The sequence below is a fragment of the Gobio gobio genome, assembly GCF_949357685.1.
Source record: "Gobio gobio genome assembly, chromosome: 13".
Taxonomy (NCBI): Eukaryota; Metazoa; Chordata; class Actinopteri; order Cypriniformes; family Gobionidae; genus Gobio; species Gobio gobio.
The window spans coordinates 26,119,384-26,140,834 of NC_137106.1; the positions used below are offsets into that span (position 1 = coordinate 26,119,384).

The 21,451-nt window shown below is 37.5% G+C and overlaps 1 protein-coding gene across 1 annotated transcript in view; it reads right to left on the bottom strand.

The window, feature by feature from the left end:
* Positions 1–717: 717 nt before the first annotated feature.
* The window catches only part of kif20ba (kinesin family member 20Ba), a gene marked incomplete at its 5' end in the record, with an annotated part of 34,816 nt that continues 14,082 nt past the window's right edge, over positions 718–21,451 (bottom strand). Inside the window, 8 exons of the mRNA XM_079833930.1 lie at positions 718–1,655; positions 2,015–2,151; positions 2,268–2,361; positions 4,688–4,762; positions 11,409–11,456; positions 12,404–12,616; positions 18,365–18,454; positions 18,984–19,118. Coding sequence (XP_079690056.1) covers positions 1,578–1,655; positions 2,015–2,151; positions 2,268–2,361; positions 4,688–4,762; positions 11,409–11,456; positions 12,404–12,616; positions 18,365–18,454; positions 18,984–19,118 — 870 coding nt within the window. The 3' untranslated portion in view covers positions 718–1,577. The remainder of the gene's footprint in view (positions 1,656–2,014; positions 2,152–2,267; positions 2,362–4,687; positions 4,763–11,408; positions 11,457–12,403; positions 12,617–18,364; positions 18,455–18,983; positions 19,119–21,451) is intronic.

The window sequence follows — 21,451 nt, forward strand, 5'->3', positions numbered from 1 at the left end:
TCTCAACAAATTGGTTGGATTAAAGCAATAAGATGGAAATCTTCACTGAGCATTCCTATCGACTGTCTCACTACTTTGTCTCAAAACTATTTAAAGCGCATCTCCTGATGAGGCCAAGCAATTAGACCCATCCCTACAGGCTCTTTATTCTTCTGTCTCTCTTCAGCACTCGACAGAGTGGCGGGAAAGATAGAGCTGCACTCTGCCTGTTTATCATTTCAAAATGATGTGGTAATTTTCTGCCCCAAATTATAGTTGCAGCAGATGATTATTACGCCATTGTTTGCCAGGCCTGGATGCCTCGGCTCAGACTGATGCTTTCATGCCTCCCTGCTGTTTTCTGCATGCAGATGAAGAGACCAAAAACGAAAAAATTATAAAGACTAGACTCTGTGTGTCAATTAAGTGACAAGTGACGCAATCAAATGACAGAGACAATGACTCACCTTGTGCAAAAAAACAAACAAAAACACACCAACCCAGTGACACACCATCAAAACTCATGATTTGTCTGTCTCATGACACTACATTAACTACATCATGCACTTATGGTGTGCTGAATTGGACAGGAAGGAAAAATACATAAGGGCATGCAATAAAAACAGATTGTGAACAAAGTTTTCAGACCTCTTTCCTAATGGTCACACAATTATAACATCAGGTAAATTGCACAAAAAAGCACAGCTGGGCTGCACGTGGCTCATTCTGTATGTTTTTACTTCCTCTTTATTCCTCCTCACAGTCAGTTTTCACTCTTCACCACATGCTCCCACACTTTCAACACTCACAACCATGATTCATCATTGCAAGCAGCCACCCCGTTCATATCCTGTCAGTCAGTGCCAAAAAAGAGATAGACCTGCTTCCAGTTCCTCACCCTTCCCCTCTCATGTCATCTTAGATAAGCGCACCGGGCTGCGATCGGGAAATTTAATTACCCATCTGTTACATAAACATTTGTTCAGTAATTCAAACGAATAGTCCTTTGGGTTTCATTAGGCATCTGGAGCACAGTTTTGCTGACGTGGTAATGGAGAGTCTTTATCATGTGAGTGGCATATATTAATGGTTTGTGACAGGGTGATAAACAGAAACAAAAGAACGTTGACAAGTAGGGAAAAAAACCCACAAAACCCCATAAACGTTTACTTTGAGCTATATTGTGTGTGTGTGCATTGTTAACACTTGAAAAACAGAAAGTGGTTAAAGGGAAACAACAGTTTTGCCTTGATTTGTATGGAGCATACGCACAATGTAAACGAATAACCGTGGTTTAAATGTACAGCAAAACCTTGTGTCAGAAATGTGCAGAAATGTAGTAATTCTAACTCTAGCAGCAAAAATGTGTTCATTTCTCCATACATGAGCTTATGAAAACTGTCAATCATTTCAAAAGTGGCACTAGTGTTAATTACATTTCCAGGATAATATATTATGTGCCATATTTTATAAAAAGTCAAAAGAGAATTTGACTAATAAAGTATGAAAAGTGCATCACAAAAACAAAAAAAAGAAAAGACTATAAAGACGGGTATGATTTAAAATACAAAACAATTAAAAATACAGTATAAAACAGTTCATTTAGCAGTCCTAGCACGAAGACGTTTCTTGATAAGGTTTTCACTCTCTTTCTCCCCTGGATTTCGGCCAATGATCTATAAGAAAGGTCAAATGTAAGCTGTTTCTGAAAATGCATTTTTAAATTGAAATTCATGTAACTTTTACATTGAAAACATAGATATTTATATAAAGTAGACTCATGTCATTAAGATTTAGAATCAGTAAGATTTTTTAAAAGAATACTTATAATCAATTTGATTAAAAGTGACATTAAAGACCTTTTTCCCTCATTTTTATTTCAAATAAATGCCATTGCTGAAAAAAAAAATTGGCAGCCTCCACAAAAATATTAGGCAGCACAACAGCAAATAATCAAATAAGTGCAGGCTTGGTGAGTAAAAGACTTCTTTTAAAAAATCTTGCAGAAACCAAACTTTGTTTAACATTACAGTACCTGATGGGCCGGTATGTCCATTGGGGAGGAGATATCTGGTCTGTCGTCTTTTCGCTTGTCACGTTTGGATTTAAGTTTTATAGACATCGCCCCACCATCAGGGGACTTTCCACTCATCAATCCCATGATCCTCTTTGCTGAGACAGAGAAAGAATGTGATTGTCAGATAGATAAACAAATAGGATGCCTGAGTATGACAAAATCTAGAAATGAACAAAAGGGCAATAATGATTGGAATATGTTTAATCCTGACCTTTACTCCCAAGAAAGGTGGGAGAGCCCTGAAGAAAATCTCCAATCTTCTGGATCGTTTTTCCTCTTTGGTTTGACTCCTGGGAAGTTGAGGGCTATGAGGAAGGAGTTCATCAGTCACTGTAATCACTCAATAGTGCTAGAATCAGGAATCATGACTCTCCCAATCAAAGTATTCAAGTGTGTGATGCAGTGACTCTGAGCCACTTTTTTCCTCTCTTAACTCCTCTGTCCATACTTCCCTCCTTCTACCTTATTAAAACCTAATTAGTGATCGACCGATATTGATTTTTTAGAACCGATACCGATCATTTTTGTTTTTATGTGCCTGATAACTGATATACAGAACCAATATTTATTTACTGTTATTCTTCTGTTTTTGACACGATTACAACACCACTGAACTGAACAAACCATTTTATTTAACCCTCTGGTGCTCTTCGTTTAGGGGTTGCATTGGTTGTCTTCTCGGTCATAAGTGACCGGACACCAAAAAATTTAAAACTTCCTCCACCCCAGTAAAACCAATGCAATTTATTTTTCTTCAATAATATTTTTTTCTTTTTAATTTTGTATTTTGAGATGATTTGATGGTATTTTTTTAATATTTATGCAATAATTATGGTCTATTTTTGCCATTGAAAATTATACAATTTATTTTTGTCATTTAAAACATTTTTTTTTTTAATTATTGCAGTATTTCAGGTTAAAATAGAGACCAAGGATTCTTTTGGAATTATTTAAGAAATCATGCAACCATTGGTATAATCACTAGAGGTCTCTATGGAGTGGCTTGATAATTCCCTAGTTCTGTTTTGAACACATTTAATATTTTTTTTTTTTGATGGATTTGAATATATATTTAAAAAATCTCAGACTATTTATTATAAAGTTTTAGATATTTTTTTTTTGTTAGAAATATTAGATTTGTTTCTGTGAATTTGTGTTTTTGCAGATTTCCCATTCATTTCATATGGTGTCATTTTTGACTGACAAGCACAAGTGGGAGTATTTTTTTTTTACGACCACTTAGCATGCTCGAATCATGCCCTCAATTTTTGTGTGTTTACATACCTAATGCTAGAAAAGTCACCAAGTTTGATATTCTGATGAAGCTGTGATTTCTAAAAATTCAAAATGTGGTTCTTTGGTTCAGTTTTTCATAGGTGTGTGTGTGTGTGTGTGTGTGTGTGTGTGTGTGTGTATAAGTGTGCGTGTGTGTGAGTGGATGTGTCAATATTACACTCTTGATGTTTTAGAGTGTCACCCCTTTACAGCGGTGTACTTTTTTTCAGCATTGTGACCGATTTGTAGATTGTACACACAAATATTCTGTGAATTTTTTTGTGCGTTTACATACCTAATGCTAGAAAAGTCACCAAGTTTCATATCATTCCGATGAAGCTGTGATTTTTAACATTTCAAAACAGAACATTTTCCGGTCAGAAATGACCGAAGAGCATCAGAGGGTTAAACAAAACATCGTATTTTATTGCATTTCTCAAATGGTATGTTAACTTATATCAGAATTATTCATGTTTTTGTCGTTCTAGATTATGAAATATCTGCTGACAAACTGATGTTTATCTATGCATTTACACAGAACAACTCAAACTGCCATTGTTCGCGGAGATAATAAATAATTAATATCAATAGAGTTGTTTACTTCGATGTTTATTAGCGAATTAATGGTTAAGTAAATGTTTATATAATTAATTACGGTGTTTTAAACAAGTGAATCTTGTTAAAGTTATATGCGGTGGCCGTGGAGCATTTCCTGAGCATCAACCCGCTGCGTGAACAGCAAAATACAGACGACTTCACGAGACTAATGATGAGCATAGACAACAGCGAGAGAATTAAATTCAGCGCTTTTATTTCCAACATGTGCTCATTCATGGCTCTATTATTTAATTCATGGAAAGTTGCATCTGTATTTGGACAGGACTTGACAGATTATTTTACGTGACTCTGTGAGCTTGTCTCTAAGAGAGACGAGCTCATGGAGGCATGTAAAATAATCCGTCAAATCCTAAATAAACTAGCTAGATTTCAGGCATTTATGTAACATCTAATTTGTGTATTAATGACTTATGTTAAATAAAGTTTACTAATTAAAGCAAAGCAGGCAAGTATACTTTACCTGTGCACACCCCACGTCTCGCCTCAGATGCGCTGTAATGGCGATCCTGCGCGCAATTCTCAAGACGCCCACAAGATGGCGCCGTTTATCGGCAAATCCGATATTATAAAACCGATATCCGATTATGGTAAAATGCTTAAATATTGGTAAATCGATATATCAGTCGATCACTAAACCTAATAAATCTCAGTATCATACTGTGAGATTGATTTCACTGGTCATTATCATAGAATACATTTCTTAATACATTTACTTCATTAGAATGTGTTGTAACTCACCTCTTCCTGGTGAGGCGTTAGGCGAGGAGTCATTCTACTCCTTATATTCCTTATGTTCTCACTTTCCACCCCATCCTGAGGAATAGCAAAGTGCAAGAGTAAACAAATATTTTGGAGTTAGGAAAGCTAACGTAAATTATTTGGTTTCTTTTAGGCCTGTTTCACACATTGTGTGTCTGCAAAGCGTGAGCCAAAACAACAACTTCAACAGCAAGCTTGTTTTGTGCTAACACTAACAGTACTTCTGCTGTGTAACAGATCTATGGCTCTGTACAGAAAACCAAGGTATTTCTGGCTTACAAGATGAAATATTTATGTAATAAAGCCTATTATTTTATAAAATGGTTATTGGAAGAGGGAATTAAGAGCATTATAAACTTGACCAGCATGAAATCTTACACGAGAATGGACATCAGATTTAGCACTACCGATTTTTCAGAGTCAAAGATTTTTTTTTAAAGAAAAAACACTCAATTAAAGGGTTTGTTCCAATCATTTGAAAATTATTGTTTTCATAAATTGAAGAAAATGTTGAAAATGTGCTGTTAACCTGAGTTTAGTGTGAATGCTGTAACCTCAATTATGTGCAGTTCACACAGACAGTGAAACAGGCCTTAGTTGAATCTGAATGTGTGGCTGTGATTGGTCATGTAAGATGTGATGAATGTTAGGATGAATACAGATGAACTAGTTAATGAAAAAACAATTACCCAGTCGCAGTGGTTAATTAACCCTCTGTTGATGTTCAGGTCAGCAGGAAATTTTACAATGTGAAATGCTAAAATGTATATGGGGAAACACACAGCCCTGAGTATCTGACTGATCTGAACCTTTAATCCCTACTGACAAAACACAAATTGGTTTCAGGTCAGCTGGAAAGAGGGGCGGTGAAATTCTTGACACTCAAGAGCACAAACCCCTTAGGATTAGTTGACAGATCTAGTGCCAAGAGTGTGCGGTGCATTAAAGCATATTTAATAGACAGCAGAGCATCTGCCCGATCCCTCTTTCACACACACACACACACACACACACACACACACACACACACACACACACACACACACACACACACACACACACACACACACACACACACACACACACACACACACACACACACACACACACACACACACACACACACACACACACACACACACACACACACACACACACACACACACACACACACACACACACACACACACACACACACACACACACACACACACATAAACAAATGCTACATGAAAAAAATAATCAAATCTGCGGAATAAATAAATGATTCAGTCTGAAAATGTCTTAGTCTCTCTCCAGTGACTCATCACTTTTCAGTCTCTTCATTTCTCTCTCTCCAACCTGTCTGCATTTCCCCTCCACCACACTGAATATGACATCCAATGCCACGCTCATAACACCCGACAACCTAAACGGGGTGGATCTTTGTCTGTCACACCTGTCACCTGCTCAAGCAGACTAATGCCCTGACGCCCAGGAACCTGCCAAGTCATTCACTGTTCAATCGCATCAGAGGGAAACGCGCCAAAAATCAAGACCGATGGCTTGTTCTGCAGTCAGGTGCTGGTGTTTCCCTGCCATGAAATGATAAAGTGTAATTACAATGATTCAGAGGTGTCGAGGGTGAAAGCATCACATGATTACAATGATTTGCCCCCAATTATATGTGAAAATTCATGATCTTGAGGATTTTGAGGGTGAATGATGAATTTGAGCATTATCTCCCAAAGCCTTTGTCATTTATGCATCATATAGTTTAGGCAAGGCTATTTATTTTTTAGGAAAAAAATGCTGTTTTTCATATATATATATATATATATATATATATATAAAAAAGCCCTGCCACTGAGGGCATGGACAGCTGTTACAGATAATGTTACCATAATGGATCTGTAAACCACATAGCAAAATCCACTTCAGTTACACGCCCACCTTGATAGAAAGGTTATTATTTATTTGATGCATTAAAGGCTTCAGGGATAATGACTCATAGGCTGCACTTCCACCATCAGGAACTCTAGCCAAATGGCCGGGATAAAATGGTCATAAAAACTTTTAGGAACTTTAAAGGGTTAATAGGACTACTGGTAGTTGCAAACGTTTTAATTTCTGCATCTTTACACTTTATAGATAATCTGTTCAAAGAGGTCTGGGCTAGGCCATGTTATGTTTTTAATAAGTGAATCGGATGCCTTTAAAGCCAACATGAAATCGCATCTGCAAACTTTACTTTTGTAATGTGACATTTCAGAGTAAAACACAATATTCAATGAGAATAAAATAGATTTTACCTAGCAGGAATAGATTGGATTGTAAAATATTTGAATAGAGCCAGACATGAACGCAAGTTTGCAGTTGATTGTGTAGGACTAGTCCCTGACTGAAAGCTGCTTCCACTTTTGAGAAGGCTTTTCAACTGAGACATGGAGGCTGAAGCTCATCCTATGAGCATTTTGATGTATCCAAATGGCAACGCTTTTTCAAATCTATTGTTATTTCGCTACGATTGCTGAAACCTTTATTAAATTAACTGTAGTCAAAAAGGTAGCACAACCTTTAATAGTAGCTTTAAACAATGCCCAAAATATACTACCATTCAAAAGTCAGTACGATTTTTTTGAGGACTGGATATTGAAGACTGGAGTAATGGTTGCTGAAAATTCAGCTTTGCCATCACAGGAATACATTTACATTTACATTTATGCATTTGGCAGACGCTTTTCTCCAAAGCGACTTACAGTGCACTTAATACAGGGACAATCCCCCTGGAGCAACGTGGAGTAAAGTGCCTTGCTCAAGGACACACTATGGTGACCACTGGGAACGAACCAGCAACCTTCTGCATAGCAGTTAAGTGGTTTAACCCACTGGACCACCACCTCTCCTTATAATAAATGGAATAAATTGCATTTTAAAATATCTATCTCTACATTTTAATGTTGTAAATTAGATACAAAAAAAACCAAGAAAAACAGTTGGTTATTCTAAAATTTTTTTTTGTTTTTACTGCATTTATTATCAAATTAATGCAGCCTTGGTGAGCATGAGAAACAATAACAAAAACAATAAAAAAAAAAAGTCTTAATGACTTCAAACTTTTGAATGGTAGTGTAGCTATAGTATTTGGCTACTGGCTAACATCATGTCTGGGCAAGGTGATAGGAAAGCCCTACACAATAAGACCAAGAATGTGTATAAAAGGAATAAATTAATCAATGAAAATTCTGTCATTACATAAGTTATTCCTGTGGAACTGAAAAAAAAAAAATTCTGAGCATTTTAAACCTGATGCATATTTGTCTGACATTAGAATTCAGGTTACTGGGATCCAACCTGCACCACAAGAGACTAGAAATACAGTTTTATCCTCACCCCCTCCCCCCAGTTTTTATTTGTACGAAGTAGAGCTGCATTAAAATTCCATAGAATTCTCCTTTTGTGTTCCACTGAAAAAAGATTAATACATATGGGTTTGGAACGAAATGAGGACAAACAGATAACAACAGAATTTTTCCTTTTCTTTTATGAAAGTAAAGTCAATTTGGATCTCATGTTGATTTTAAGGACACGCTCTACCAGTATCTTATTTAATGGAACACTCCATCACACTTGCACAAATTGATTTGGTGTAGAGAAAGAATACAGAGAAAAAAAAAAAAAAAAAGAAAACAAAACAAAAAATGTTATCTATGGAAGCATATGGGTAGCAATATTCAATTTGCAACGCAATATGCAAAATGGCAATGTATTTCAGTATTTAAATGTACATTTTCCATACCATGTGTGCAACATGGGGAGCGAAATGACAATTCAAATTGAATAGTATAATTTACATTTGCTATTTCCTACATTAGTTTTAACATATAATTCAAACATTAATATAGCAGAGATATTAGAGCAAGGCATTTACTGGCAGATGAAGTGGAGCAAGAACAGACAAATGATCACACGTGTCTGTCAGTGACTGTTCTGTTAGACCGGTACTTTATTAGAACCATAGATATTTATGGTTAGAACGTCTCGCTGAGAACACGGCTGGCACTCGTGCACCTTAACATGAGCGTGGTTACATGTCTGTTGAAGTGCTAAAACAGCAACAGGTTATTTTACTCTCAAATAATCTTAGACAAGCTGTCCAAGATTATTGTTTGCTATATGGAGCGCAAGGCACTGCAGCGGGTGGTGAAAACTGCCCAGCGCATCACAGGGACTCCACTACCTGCCATCGAGCACATCCAGAGGAAACGCTGTCTGCATCGAGCATCCTCAAGGACTCCTCTCACCCAGCCCACAGACTGTTTTCTCTCCTGCCCTCCGGCAGGCGTTTCAGGATCCACCGGACCAGGACCAGCAGACTAAAGAACAGTTTTTTCCCCAGAGCTGTCTCCTTACTGAACTCTAACCCCCGTTGATCCACTCCCCTCTTATACTGATAACTCTCCTACCTCACATCCACCTTCACTTTGTTATTTGCACTACCGACTGTTTATCACAGTAACAACTGTTTACTTATTCATTTTGCACTACCACACCGTAACTGGATTATGCTCATTTGCACTGCCGACTGTTTACAGTACCTACTGTTTACATTTGTATTTTGCACTGTACTTCTAACTGTAATATGCAACCACTTTCCACTGCACTTTTACACTTTTTTCGGATAGCTTCTGTCCATAATTTATTGCACTACCTTAATCCACTGCCATATTCCTCATTTTAGCCTAACATATCATTGTATACCTCTATCTGTAAAATGTATATTATATTATATTCATAGTACATATCCACCTGTAAATTCTGTTTATAGTATTAACCATCTGTATATTATTCACCTGTAAATTCTGTTTATAGTAATAACCATCTCTCTATTTATAGATATATTTATATATACTCAGTACATATCCATGTCCTGCACTTATGCAAACGTTGTATATCCTGCACTTGCTGCTATTGCACTTCTGGTTAGACCTAAACTGCATTTCGTTGCCTTGTACTTGTACTTGTGTAATGACAATAAAGTTGAATCTAATCTAATCTAATCTATATCAGTATGGTTGTATTTTTTTCCTCTCTTTTTACCTTTCTAATTATTGTTTAATGCATACATTTTTAAATCATTTAATAAAATGGGTGTTATTTATAATAATAATAATAATAGGCCTAATAATAATAATAATTTTTATTCCCAAAAATAACTGGTTTTTATTTATGAACATTTTATTTAACACTTAACAACTGCTAATGTTCTTCAACATTGTACAAATCTCCCGTTCCAGCACATCCTTTAGTTTTTTAGGGATTATTAAGGGAGCGCACAATCTACCATGCCAAACACGCACGCGGCAGCCTATTGCTTTTCTGTTAAAAGTGGTTTGTGAATATTAATACTTTAATAACAAGTAATTTATCGGGAATGTCTATGCGGGAATGTGTAGGTAGGCTAGTAACTTAAAACCATTTCATGGAAATGTTATTGACATTCAGAAAATAATCTATTTATAGCCTACGTTTATGCGGGCAGGAGCGGGACAAAACTTGAATGTTGCAGGAGGGAGAAGTTAACATAGCCTATATGTTTGCGGGAGAGAGAATAAAAAAAAAAAATCAGAGGTTATAAAGTCTCTGAGGTCATAAAGGGATGGACATGGCCAGCAACAATACTAGGCTGTGGCGTTTAAATGACGCTTAAATGGTAAGAGGCCCAAAGTGTGCCAAGAAAATATCCATCACACCACCAGCACCTGTTCACACCAGACCAAAATGCTTAGATGTGAAAGATGGGTTTAGACAGAGTTATTTTTGGGAACAGAAATTATTAATTATTATTATTATTAGGCCTATTATTATTATTATTATTATTATAAATAACACCCATCACCATCCAGATGGACTACACATCATTTTATTAATTGATTTAATAATTGATGCATTAAACAACAATCAGAAAGGTAAAAAGAGAGGAAAAAAACACAACCATACTGATATAGCAAACAATAATCTTGGACAGCTTGTCTAAGATTATTTGAGAGTAAAATAACCTGTTGCTGTTTTAGCACTTCAACAGACATGTAACCACGCTCATGTTAAGGTGCACAAGTGCGAGGCGTGTTTTCAGCGAGACGTTCTAACCATAAATATCTATGGTTCTAATAACGTACTGGTCTAACAGAACAGTCACTGACAGACACGTGTGATCATTTCTGTGCTCTTGCTCCCCTTCATCTGCCAGTAAATGCCTCGTTTAATGAAACATTTAATGAAAATGCAATCGCAAGTATCTTAACTGTGAGTGTAAATGCAATAAAGAAAAATTACATTAAAATGATGGTTTTGCTACAATTTTAGCTTGAACATGTTCAACACATCTAAGCATTTCTGTAATACATTTTAATTTTGCCGTTTATAAAGCGCTAAATGTTTGAATTATATGTTAAAACTAGTGTAGGAAATAGCAAATGTAAGTTATATTATTCAATTTGAATTATCATTTTGCTCCAAATGTTGCACACATGTATGGAAAATGTACATTTAAATACTGAAATGCATTGTCATTTTGCATATTGCATTGCAAATTAATAATAAATAAAAAAATAAATTAACATGACCCTTAGCGTTTTGGCTGTCAATATCTGGTTCAAGACCATTAGGAGTCCTGAAGGTGGAAGAGCTGTTGTAGTAGGGTTAAACAGGAAGAGGGTACCTGAGGACTGGGTTTCTTTTTCACCACGCTGCTCCTGCCTCCTTTCTGCTTCAAGTGAACAGAAGCGCCATAAAAATGGTTTGTGTCATTCAATTACAAAACTCTCTAACAATTACCATCTACAGAGCATGTGGAAGCATGCCTCTGTTGCCAGGGACAACCACTGTGAGAGTGCAAGATTATTTGACAATAAGAGGACACTTACTTTAAGTGAAGAGCATTCTTTCAGTGTGCAACATAACATTTTTGAGAGAATAGCATAACCTACCCAGACTAGAGACTCTAAAGTGCATGGCTACCCTTATTAAGTGTGATAAAAATGTTAACATACTGTTTAGTCAGCATTTATGGTGGTTTTGTATTTGTGTATTGGTAATCCCTTTGTCTGAACAATTCAATTAAATTTCCATAAAAAAGGTTCCATAAAAAAAAAAACTATAAACCTACTGTGTATTCTATAATTATTGTTATTGCTCCCAAAGCAAGTGTCCGCAAGTGTTTAAATTGCCTGGAGAGAGTATGTGAGGTTAGGCCAAGGCACACTCAACCACACACATAAATATATTCTCACACTCAGAACTACATGCTTAATAGGACTGCCATTTTGCTGCCCATGCACAATGAACACTGATCGTTAAGTGTAAGTGAGCAAAATTAGAGCCTTGTTAATGACTAATTAGGACAATTAAAGAGCTGCTGGCTGTGCAGATTAGGTCAGCAGCAGATGGTCTATGGATTTTTGTGAAGAATTGTAATAATATATATATTTTTTTTAATTATGAGAGAAACTTTGAACTTATTAGTGAACTTTGTGTGATAAATCTGAACTAACATTATACTCAATTTCCCATGATTGTAAGGCTAGAAATTGAAAAGATTAGACATTTTGCTCAAGCACAAGATGATTGAAGGTCATTCCAGTCACAGCATTTTATTCTAATTTGTGTGAACTAAGAACCATTTTCTAATGCCCCTCCATCTGATTCATTTCTCACCTTGTCCATCTCCCCGCTCTTCCTCTTGCGTGTGGGTCGGGAGATTTTAACAGTAACGGCGGAGTCTTCTCCCTGCCGCTTGAGAGCGAAACGATCCGGCTGCAGAGGGCTGAAGGAAATTTCCAGCTCTGGCCGTGGAAACCTGGAACGTCTGCCTGTTTCCGTGGAGATCTCTGACGAATCTAGCACCAGCGGACAGCTACCGGATGAACTCTGCGATATGAAGATTATGATCATCAACTTGACGATCATAATCAATGGACTGAGAAATATGTGCATTTATATAGTAGACTTTTTTTAAAATCAAAAATGAGAAAATGCTACAAAATCTTCTAAGGAGATGTAACATGAGAGGTGCCGCAACAAGTAAACGTATTTATTTAATGATGGCAAATCTTTTTAATTTACTGAAATTTCCCTAAAATGTGTAACTAAAAGATCTAATGGCAAAGCTGTCACTAGGCGGGATGGCCGGCCAATCAAGGACAATCATCGGCAAAATGCTGATAACCTACAGATGTCAGCCAAATATCAGTCTGGATGGATGATGTAAAGAGCTTTTTTGGCAACATGTGTTAACATTGGTTAATGCATTAGGTAAAATGAAATATATATATATATATATATATATATATATATATATATATATATATATATATTGAACAATATTTTAACAGCACTTATTAACTATGCTGTGGTTCAAAAGTTTGGGGTCAGTAAGATTTTTTGACATTTTTAAAAAGGTCTCTTATGCTCAACAAGGCTGCATGTATTAAAAAAATAAAAAATACAGGAAAACCGTAATATTGTGAAATATTATTATAATTTAAACAACTGTTTTGTATGTTACGGAGCCCCTAAAGGGACCTTTGCAAAAAATAAAAATATACAGACTACCGCGTGCGCACAAAAAACTTATCTGCCTTATAATTTCTGGTTTGCGTACAATTTGACACAGGAGACCTACACCTGTGCAAGACAGAATGCACATTTCGGTCGTCTATGCCATGTGACAGTGATGTCTATGACATTTGTAATAATGTTATGACAGGGGCACACTTAGAGCTTCCAAAGGACTCGTATCAAGCAATATACTTGCATCTAAGGAATGAGATGTTGACCTTATTGTAACCTGTGCTCAGGGTGCAGATGAATAGAGGGGGGGTGGTACCTTGTTTAATGTTATTGAGCATACGTTATTGTTTGTGTAGGCAATGCCCCTTTTTTTTTACAGTTTTAACTTATTAAAGAATGAAAATTGTCATGCACTCAACATTTTGTTCCAAAAATTAGAATTTATTCTTGTGGAACAAAAATGTTTAGCAGAATGCTCAGTGAACAGTCATATTTAGCGTCTAAGCTTGTTATACAAAACTTGTTTAGAAGTGTTTTATAAACATAAAAAAGGTTTGTACATTTCAGTTAAACACTAGTTATGATTCCATATATTAATTATAAGAAAAAAATAAAATTTCTTGTGCACTGTACATTCTAATTCATTCAATATATTTTGAAATTTTTTCTTTTACATTTTATTGTAATGCAGAAAAAAAAACATGGTCAGTTTGAGTAGCTATGTTTGCAAACAGTTGTTAGATGATGTCATCAGTACATTGTCTGAGTTAAAGTATAATAATCAATAAAATGACCCAACTGTGTTCTAAACCCCTTACGATTTTGCAAATCAAAATGTTGAGTGCATGACAATTTTCATTCTTTAATAAGTTAAAACTGTAATAAAAAAAGGGGCATTGCCTACACAAACAATAACGTATGCTCAATAACATTAAACAAGGTACCACCACCCCCTCTATTCATCTGCACCCAAGATTCAAGAGTTTTATTTGTCACATACACAGTTATATACACAATATACAACTGGCAGTGAAATGTAAACAGGTCCGCTCCATGGACAGTGCAAATAACAGTTACAAGAAATTAAATAGAAATAGAATAAAGTTAGAATAAAAAGTATTAACATAAGTAGAATTATAAATAAATCAAGTAAAAGATAAAAATAGGAAATAAGATAAAAATAAAAATATAAAAAATATGTGGATGATAAGTGAGATAAACTGTAGACTTAAAAATAAGTGGTTAACATAAAATATATAATATGTATATATAAAGAAGTATAATGTGCAAGGTTTATTACAGGTTGTTACGCAGTAACAATAGGGACGTAAAGTAAAGTGCAGTGCAATTGCAGTATGTGGATGTTAATGTTGAAAGACCGTATGTTTATGCGTGTGCGGGGGTGAAGTGAGTCACGTGACTGAGTCCAGGAGTCTGATGGCCTGGGGGAAGAAACTCCTCCTGAGTCTTTCAGTCTTTGCCATCAGGCTACGGAAGCGCTTACCAGATGGCAGCAGGGTGAAGTGAGAGTTTGCAGGGTGATTAATGTCTCTGATGATTTTAGTAGCTCTACCTCTGCAGCGTTTGGTGAAGATGTCCTGCAGAGACGGGAGAGCTGAGCCTGAGATGCGCTCGGATAAGCGCACCACTCTTTGCAGGGCTTTGCAGTCGTGACTGGTGCTGTTCCCGTACCACGCTGTGATGCACTGAGTCAGGACACTTTCTATCGCCCCTCGATAGAAAGTTTTCAGGATGGCTGGTGAAACCCTGAATTTCCTCAGCTGGCGCAGGTGGTACAGTCTTTGCCTGGCTTTTTTCACCTGTGTCTGGATGTGTGTAGTCCAGGTCAGATCCTCGGAGATGTTCACACCCAGGTATTTGAAGCTGCTCACTCTCTCTACCGGTGTCCCGCTGATCATGAGAGGGGAGTATGACCGATGCTGTCTCTTCCTGAAGTCCACAATCAGTTCTTTGGTCTTGTTAACATTCAGAGAGAGACAGTTGTCCTGGCACCATGATGTCAGTTGCTCCACTTCGTCCAAGTATGCCGTCTCATTGTTGTTGGAGATGAGACCCAGGACAACAGTATCATCAGCAAACTTGATGATCGAGGTGGAGCTGTGTGTGGACAAACAGTCATGGGTGTAGAGAGAGTAGAGCAGGGGACTCAGCACACAGCCCTGTGGAGCTCCAACACTCAGGGTGATGGAGGTGGAGGTGAACTGGCCTACTCTCACCGCCTGGGGTCTGCCAGTGAGGAAATCTTCAATCCAGAGGCAGAGAGAAGAATTCAGGCCTAGATCCAGGAGTTTGTGTGTTAGCTTAATGGGAACTATGGTGTTAAAGGCTGAGCTATAGTCAATAAATAGCAGCCTGACATAGTTCCCACTTTTGCTGTCGATGTGAGTGAGGCAGGAGTGAAGGACGTGAGAAATGGCATCTTCAGTCGATCTATTGGGACGATAGGCAAACTGAAGAGGGTCCAAAGTGTCAGGAATGGAGGAGCAAATGTTGTTTTTAATGAGTCTCTCAAAGACCTTCATGACTAAAGATGTGAGAGCCACTGGACGATAGTCATTTAGGCAAGAGGGTTTACTGATCTTAGGTACAGGGATGATGGAGGATCGTTTGAAGGAGGTGGGGACAACAGATGTAGCAAGGGACTCGTTGAATATGGATGTAAAGAGCCCTGCGAGCTGATCAGCACAGGACCGCAGAACACGACCTGAAATACCATCCGGCCCAGCAGCTTTCCTGACATCCACACGTTTGAGTGCCCTCCGAACCTCGTCCTCCGAGACAGAGATCACGTGACCGTTGCTGCTCTGAGGGACTCTCTCTGACGCGTCACTCGCCGGAGTCGCGCTGCCGCGATTACCATCAAAGCGAGCGTAGAAAGAGTTTAACTCGTTCACCAGTAACGGATCAGCTCTCACCTCTGCAGAGGATTTAGTTCCAAAAGCACAGATGGTTCTCAGTCCCTGCCACATCCGCCGGGAGTCATTGAGTTGGAAATGAGATTCCACTCGGTCTTTATAGCGGAGTTTTGCGGCTTTAACGGCGCGCCGGAGAGCGTAACATGAAGCTTTGTACTCCCTCATATCCCCCGTTAGGAGACCGGCATTGTAAGCGGTGGTGCGCGAGTTTACTGCAGTGCGAATTGAACTGTCCACCCACGGTTTCTGATTAGGGAAGGACGTTATAGTTAATGTTTGTGTGGCTTGCTCTGTCAGTGTGTTAATAAAGCAGAGCGCCACTTCTGTGAACTCGCTGACGTCTTCAGAACTCGCGCGGAACATGTCCCAGTCGACGTCATCAAGAGCTGCCTGTAGCGTGATCTCTGAATGGGATGACCAGCGTTTGACTTCCCTCCTCACCGGGGGCTCTTGAACGAGCCTTTGTTTATATTCCGGTGTGAGGAAAATGGCGGCATGGTCCGATTTGCCAAAAGCTGGCTGTGAACGAGCTTTGTAGGCGTTCTTAAACGGAGAGTAGCAATGATCCAGTGTGTTTGCTCCTCGTGTGGGACAGGAGACATGCTGGTGAAAGTTTGGCAATACTTTCTTTAGGTTTGCTTTGTTAAAATCACCCGCGACGATGAAAGCAGCGTCGGGGTGTTTGTTTATGAAGCCGCTGGTCACATCATGGAGGGCAGATAAAGCCAGCCCCGTGTCTGCCTGTGGTGGAATATAAACGGCAGTGGTGATGACCGAGGAAAACTCCCTCGGCAGGTAGAAAGGCCGGCACATGAGAGTTAAATGTTCCAAGTGAGGCGAGCAGGATCGCGAAAGAATGGAGATGTTCCTAGGATCGCACCATTTCTTGTTTATCATGAAACACACTCCACCGCCTTTAGATTTCCCGGCCTCGGCTGTTCTGTCCATCCGAAAAACAGAGAAGTTCTCGGACGGCGTCACGGCTGTATCCGGGACCGCTGGCGTGAGCCATGTTTCGGACAGACAATAGATGTTGCAGTCTCTCATGTCCCGTTGAAAACTTATCCTGGCTCTAAGATCGTCCATCTTATTCTCCAAGGATTGGACATTTGCGAGCAAAATGCTCGGGAGAGGAGGACTGAATGCTCTTTTTCTCAGTCTGTTGCGGATCCCAGCGCGTTTCCCGCGGTGTTTTTTGAATCTTCGCCGTCGACTCGAGTGGCCATTGTTCAACTCGGCGTCCCGGCGAATCTCAGATGGAAGATTGGAGAAAGTGTCCTGAAACAGGTCAGTGTAGCGGTAACCAATTTCCAGAAGTGTTTTGCTGTCGTAACAGATCAAAGCAGATGATCCGTTGGAAAAAATAGAGAGTAAAAGAGAGTAGAATAATAAATAAAAGCAAAGTCTTAGCGGAGCGACCTGAACGGCGACCGAGCACGGCGGCGCCCTGAGCACAGGTTACAATAAGGTTACAATAAGGTCAACATCTCATTCCTTAGATGCAAGTATATTGCTTGATACGAGTCCTTTGGAAGCTCAAAGTGTGCCCCTTTCATGACATTATTACAAATGTCATAGACATCACTGTCACATGGCATAGACGATCTAAATGTGCATTCTGTCTTGCACAGGTGTAGGTCTCCGGTGTCAAATTGTACGCAAGCCGGAAATTTTAAGGCAGATAAGTTTCCTCACGCGATAGTTTTATCGTGTGCATGCGAAAGTCTGTTTATTTTTATGTTTTGCTCCGTAATATTTTAATAATTTATCCCTGTGCAAGGATTTTAAAGCATAACATTAAGAAAAAAAGAGAAATCTTACTGACCCCAAATTTTTGAATGGTAGTGTTTTTACATATACTAATACATATTTAACATTTTAAGTTTAAATTATTGAATTCTAAATTAACAATCTATTATAATCGAACATGAATTAACAGTGAAAAATAGTATATTAATAAATTAATATAAATTTAAAATAATTTTAAACGTTTAATTGTTAGTTGACTATTAATGATACAACTTTCCCTTGTTACTGACAGATGGATCGTTCAAAACTGAGAGAGATGAATATGCACGTTTGTTTTAGAATTGTCGGCCAAAAAAAAAATTACAAAATGTAATTTTCTGCATTTTCACTATGAAATGATAACCAGGCATTTCATTTTTACCTGACTGGTGACAGATCCTCTGGTTCTGCTCGTGTGTTTGAGCGTACTGGTGTTCAGAGGCTTCACATCAGACAATTCTTCTTCCATCGTCTAGCACAGCAATTAAGATACAGTCAATAAATAAATCAACAGTCAATTCTCACTATATCTAATTACCAACTCCATTTAATTACACAGCTATGTCTAATAAACAACACATATGACCTCAGGTTAGTACAAATATATATTGAGAACTCCCTGAATGAATAAATGTGTTCAAATCAGTTTGGGGAGACAATTCTTTGGAAGACATTGATGTACCAAGAAGTAAAAAGTAATAAAGGACAGTTTTTATTCTACGAAAATAATTATACAATACAATCAATATAAAAGCACTATTCATATAACTCCTAGCATACAGAGAACTCAGTTCATCTGAGGTAAAATAAAAATGATCTTTGAAGGACAAAGCCACACTTTCCTTAGCAGTGTGTTATGTACAAATATCTTATTTATGTTCAGAGTAAAGCCACTTTTTAAAAAAAAAAATTACCTTCTTGGACTTTTATATTTATCTTATGCAGACTCTAATGAATCAAAGCTAATGGGTGAATTGTCAGTAATAAGACGCGTGTCTGACCTGGGTAGATGAGTTTCTGCAAAGTCTGTCGTCAATGACACTGACTCGGAGCTGTTCCTTCAGTTCCTGGATCTCTGCATCCTTTGCAGCCAGCTCTGCCTGCAGTACTTCGGTCGTGCTCTCCTCAGTGACCTCCTGAGACAGAGACAGAATGTTAAAATAACGCTTTATGCAAGGAAAAATTTAGGAAGGAAAGAATTATAGAATAATATAGCAAACAATCAAGTGATAACAGCTATTAGTTTAGCTTTTGCAGTTTAACCTTTTCAGAAACTACTTTTTCAGTAAAACTATTGTTGACAATAAGGTTCTGCATTTATACATCAAGATGACGGTCACATAGGCTACATTATTATGCCTCCATATTATTACAATATTTTTCAACTGGACAGTGTCGTGCCACTTCAGCTTTTAGTCGAGTCCAGCCAAGAATAACTGTATGTCATTTATATTAGATTTGCTTGGCTTCAAAAGAGCTGTATGGCTCTTTGAAGTTATTCTGATGTGAGTGATAGAAAACTATAACGCAGTAAAACAAATCTGGACTGCTTCATAGTCCTACAGTTATAGGAAAATGTCTACCAATGTCTCTAAACCAATCAGAATCAACTATTCAGCACCGTTGTAAAATGACGAGACTGCTATCATACTTTCCTACAAGCACCTGTACTGCCACTGATTGAATTACGCCAAGATTTATTAAAGCTACACTGTGTAACTTTTTTAGTTTATTCTTAGCTAAAAACACTTAGTTCTTTCAAAAATATATGTGCTCATTAATGTATATTTACTTCTTTCAAGTAATAAAGTATTCTCGTAAGTTTATAATATGCCATTGAAAATACATACGGGTAAGGGGTTCGAATGCGGGTCGCCATGTTGCCCCTCCATCTTAAAAGTACATTAGCCAAAGAGGGACATACCCGTAAATTCAAGCTTCGCCTTTCGCGTTTTAACACTCGATGGCACCGTGTCGAATGTGGACGAGGCCGAACTGGAATCCATGTTAATCTTGGACTAAATCGGCCACCGTAGGAGTTAAAACGAAATCGGAATTGAGAGGAACAGAAACTAAAATTCACTGGATGGTCATATACATTTTCACCACTAGATGGGGGAAAATATCACACAGTGTAGCTTTAAATAATATCGGATTTGACCATGCTTTCATATCAAGTAATTGTATTTTTGACTAAAAACAAATGAAGGCATGAATTGCATGAAAAAAAAACATGCGGAGAAGATACATAAAAATTTAATTGTTAATAATTATTTATTGATAAAGTTGTTTCACTGTAATGAACATGATAATAAATATATACACAAATGTGTATATTATGATAAATATCATTCAATCAAAATTTTAAGAACACTGACTGACAGCATTTTTCTTTTAACTTGGTATTTATTTAAAACTTAGTAATTCTTGGTATGTTAAGTTTTGAATTGGCTGATGCATCTACCCGTTTCAATTAGGTTTAAATGTGCTTTTATGCAGACAATTACACTACCATTCAAAAGTTTGGTGTCTGTAAGTGTTTTTAATATTACACAATATTAAGTCTTTGCTCAGCAAGGCTGCATTTATTAAAGCAAAAATACAGTAAAACTGTAAAATATTATTACAATTTAAAATAAATGTTTTCCATGTTAATATATTTTAAGATTCCTGTAATAGTAAACCTGAATTTTCAGCAGCCATTATTCCAGTTTTTAAAGGGATAGTTCACCCAAAAATGAAAATTAGCCCATGATTTACTCACCCTCAAGTCATCCTAGGTGTATATGACATTCTTCTTTCAGACAAATAAAGTCGGAGTTATATTACAAAATTCCAGGCTAATCCAAGCATTATAATAGCAGTAATAGTTGCTCTGTTTTTGAAGTCCGTAAAATAATAGGCCTTCTGAAGCGAATCGATGCATTTGTGTAAGAAAAAAATCCATATTTAAAACTTTATAAAGTAAAGTTTCGGCCGACCGCCTTCCCTGTTGAATTTATGGAAAAATTGTTGAAAGTTCCCCTGCCGATCGAAAGACTAACGCGACCAGGTACGCTCATCATGACGTCACGTACGCATCTTGAGTTTCACTTTCAACATTCAACACTTTTCCACGGAAGGCGGTCGGCCGAGAGTTTACTTGATAAAGTTTTAAATATGGATATGTTTCTTACACAAACGCATCGATTCGCTTCAGAAGGCCTTTATTAACACCCCGGAGCCACGTGGAGCACGTTATTTGACGGACAGATGCACTTTTTATGGACTTCAAAAGCAGAGCCACTATTACTGCAATTCTTGGATTAGCCTGGACTTTGTAACATAACTCTTTCAGATTTTATTAGTCTGAAAGAAGAATGTCATATACACCTAGGATGACTTGAGGGAGAGTAAATTATGGGCTAATTTTCATTTTTGGGTGACTATCCCTTTAATTTCACATGATTCATCAGAAATCATTCTGGTG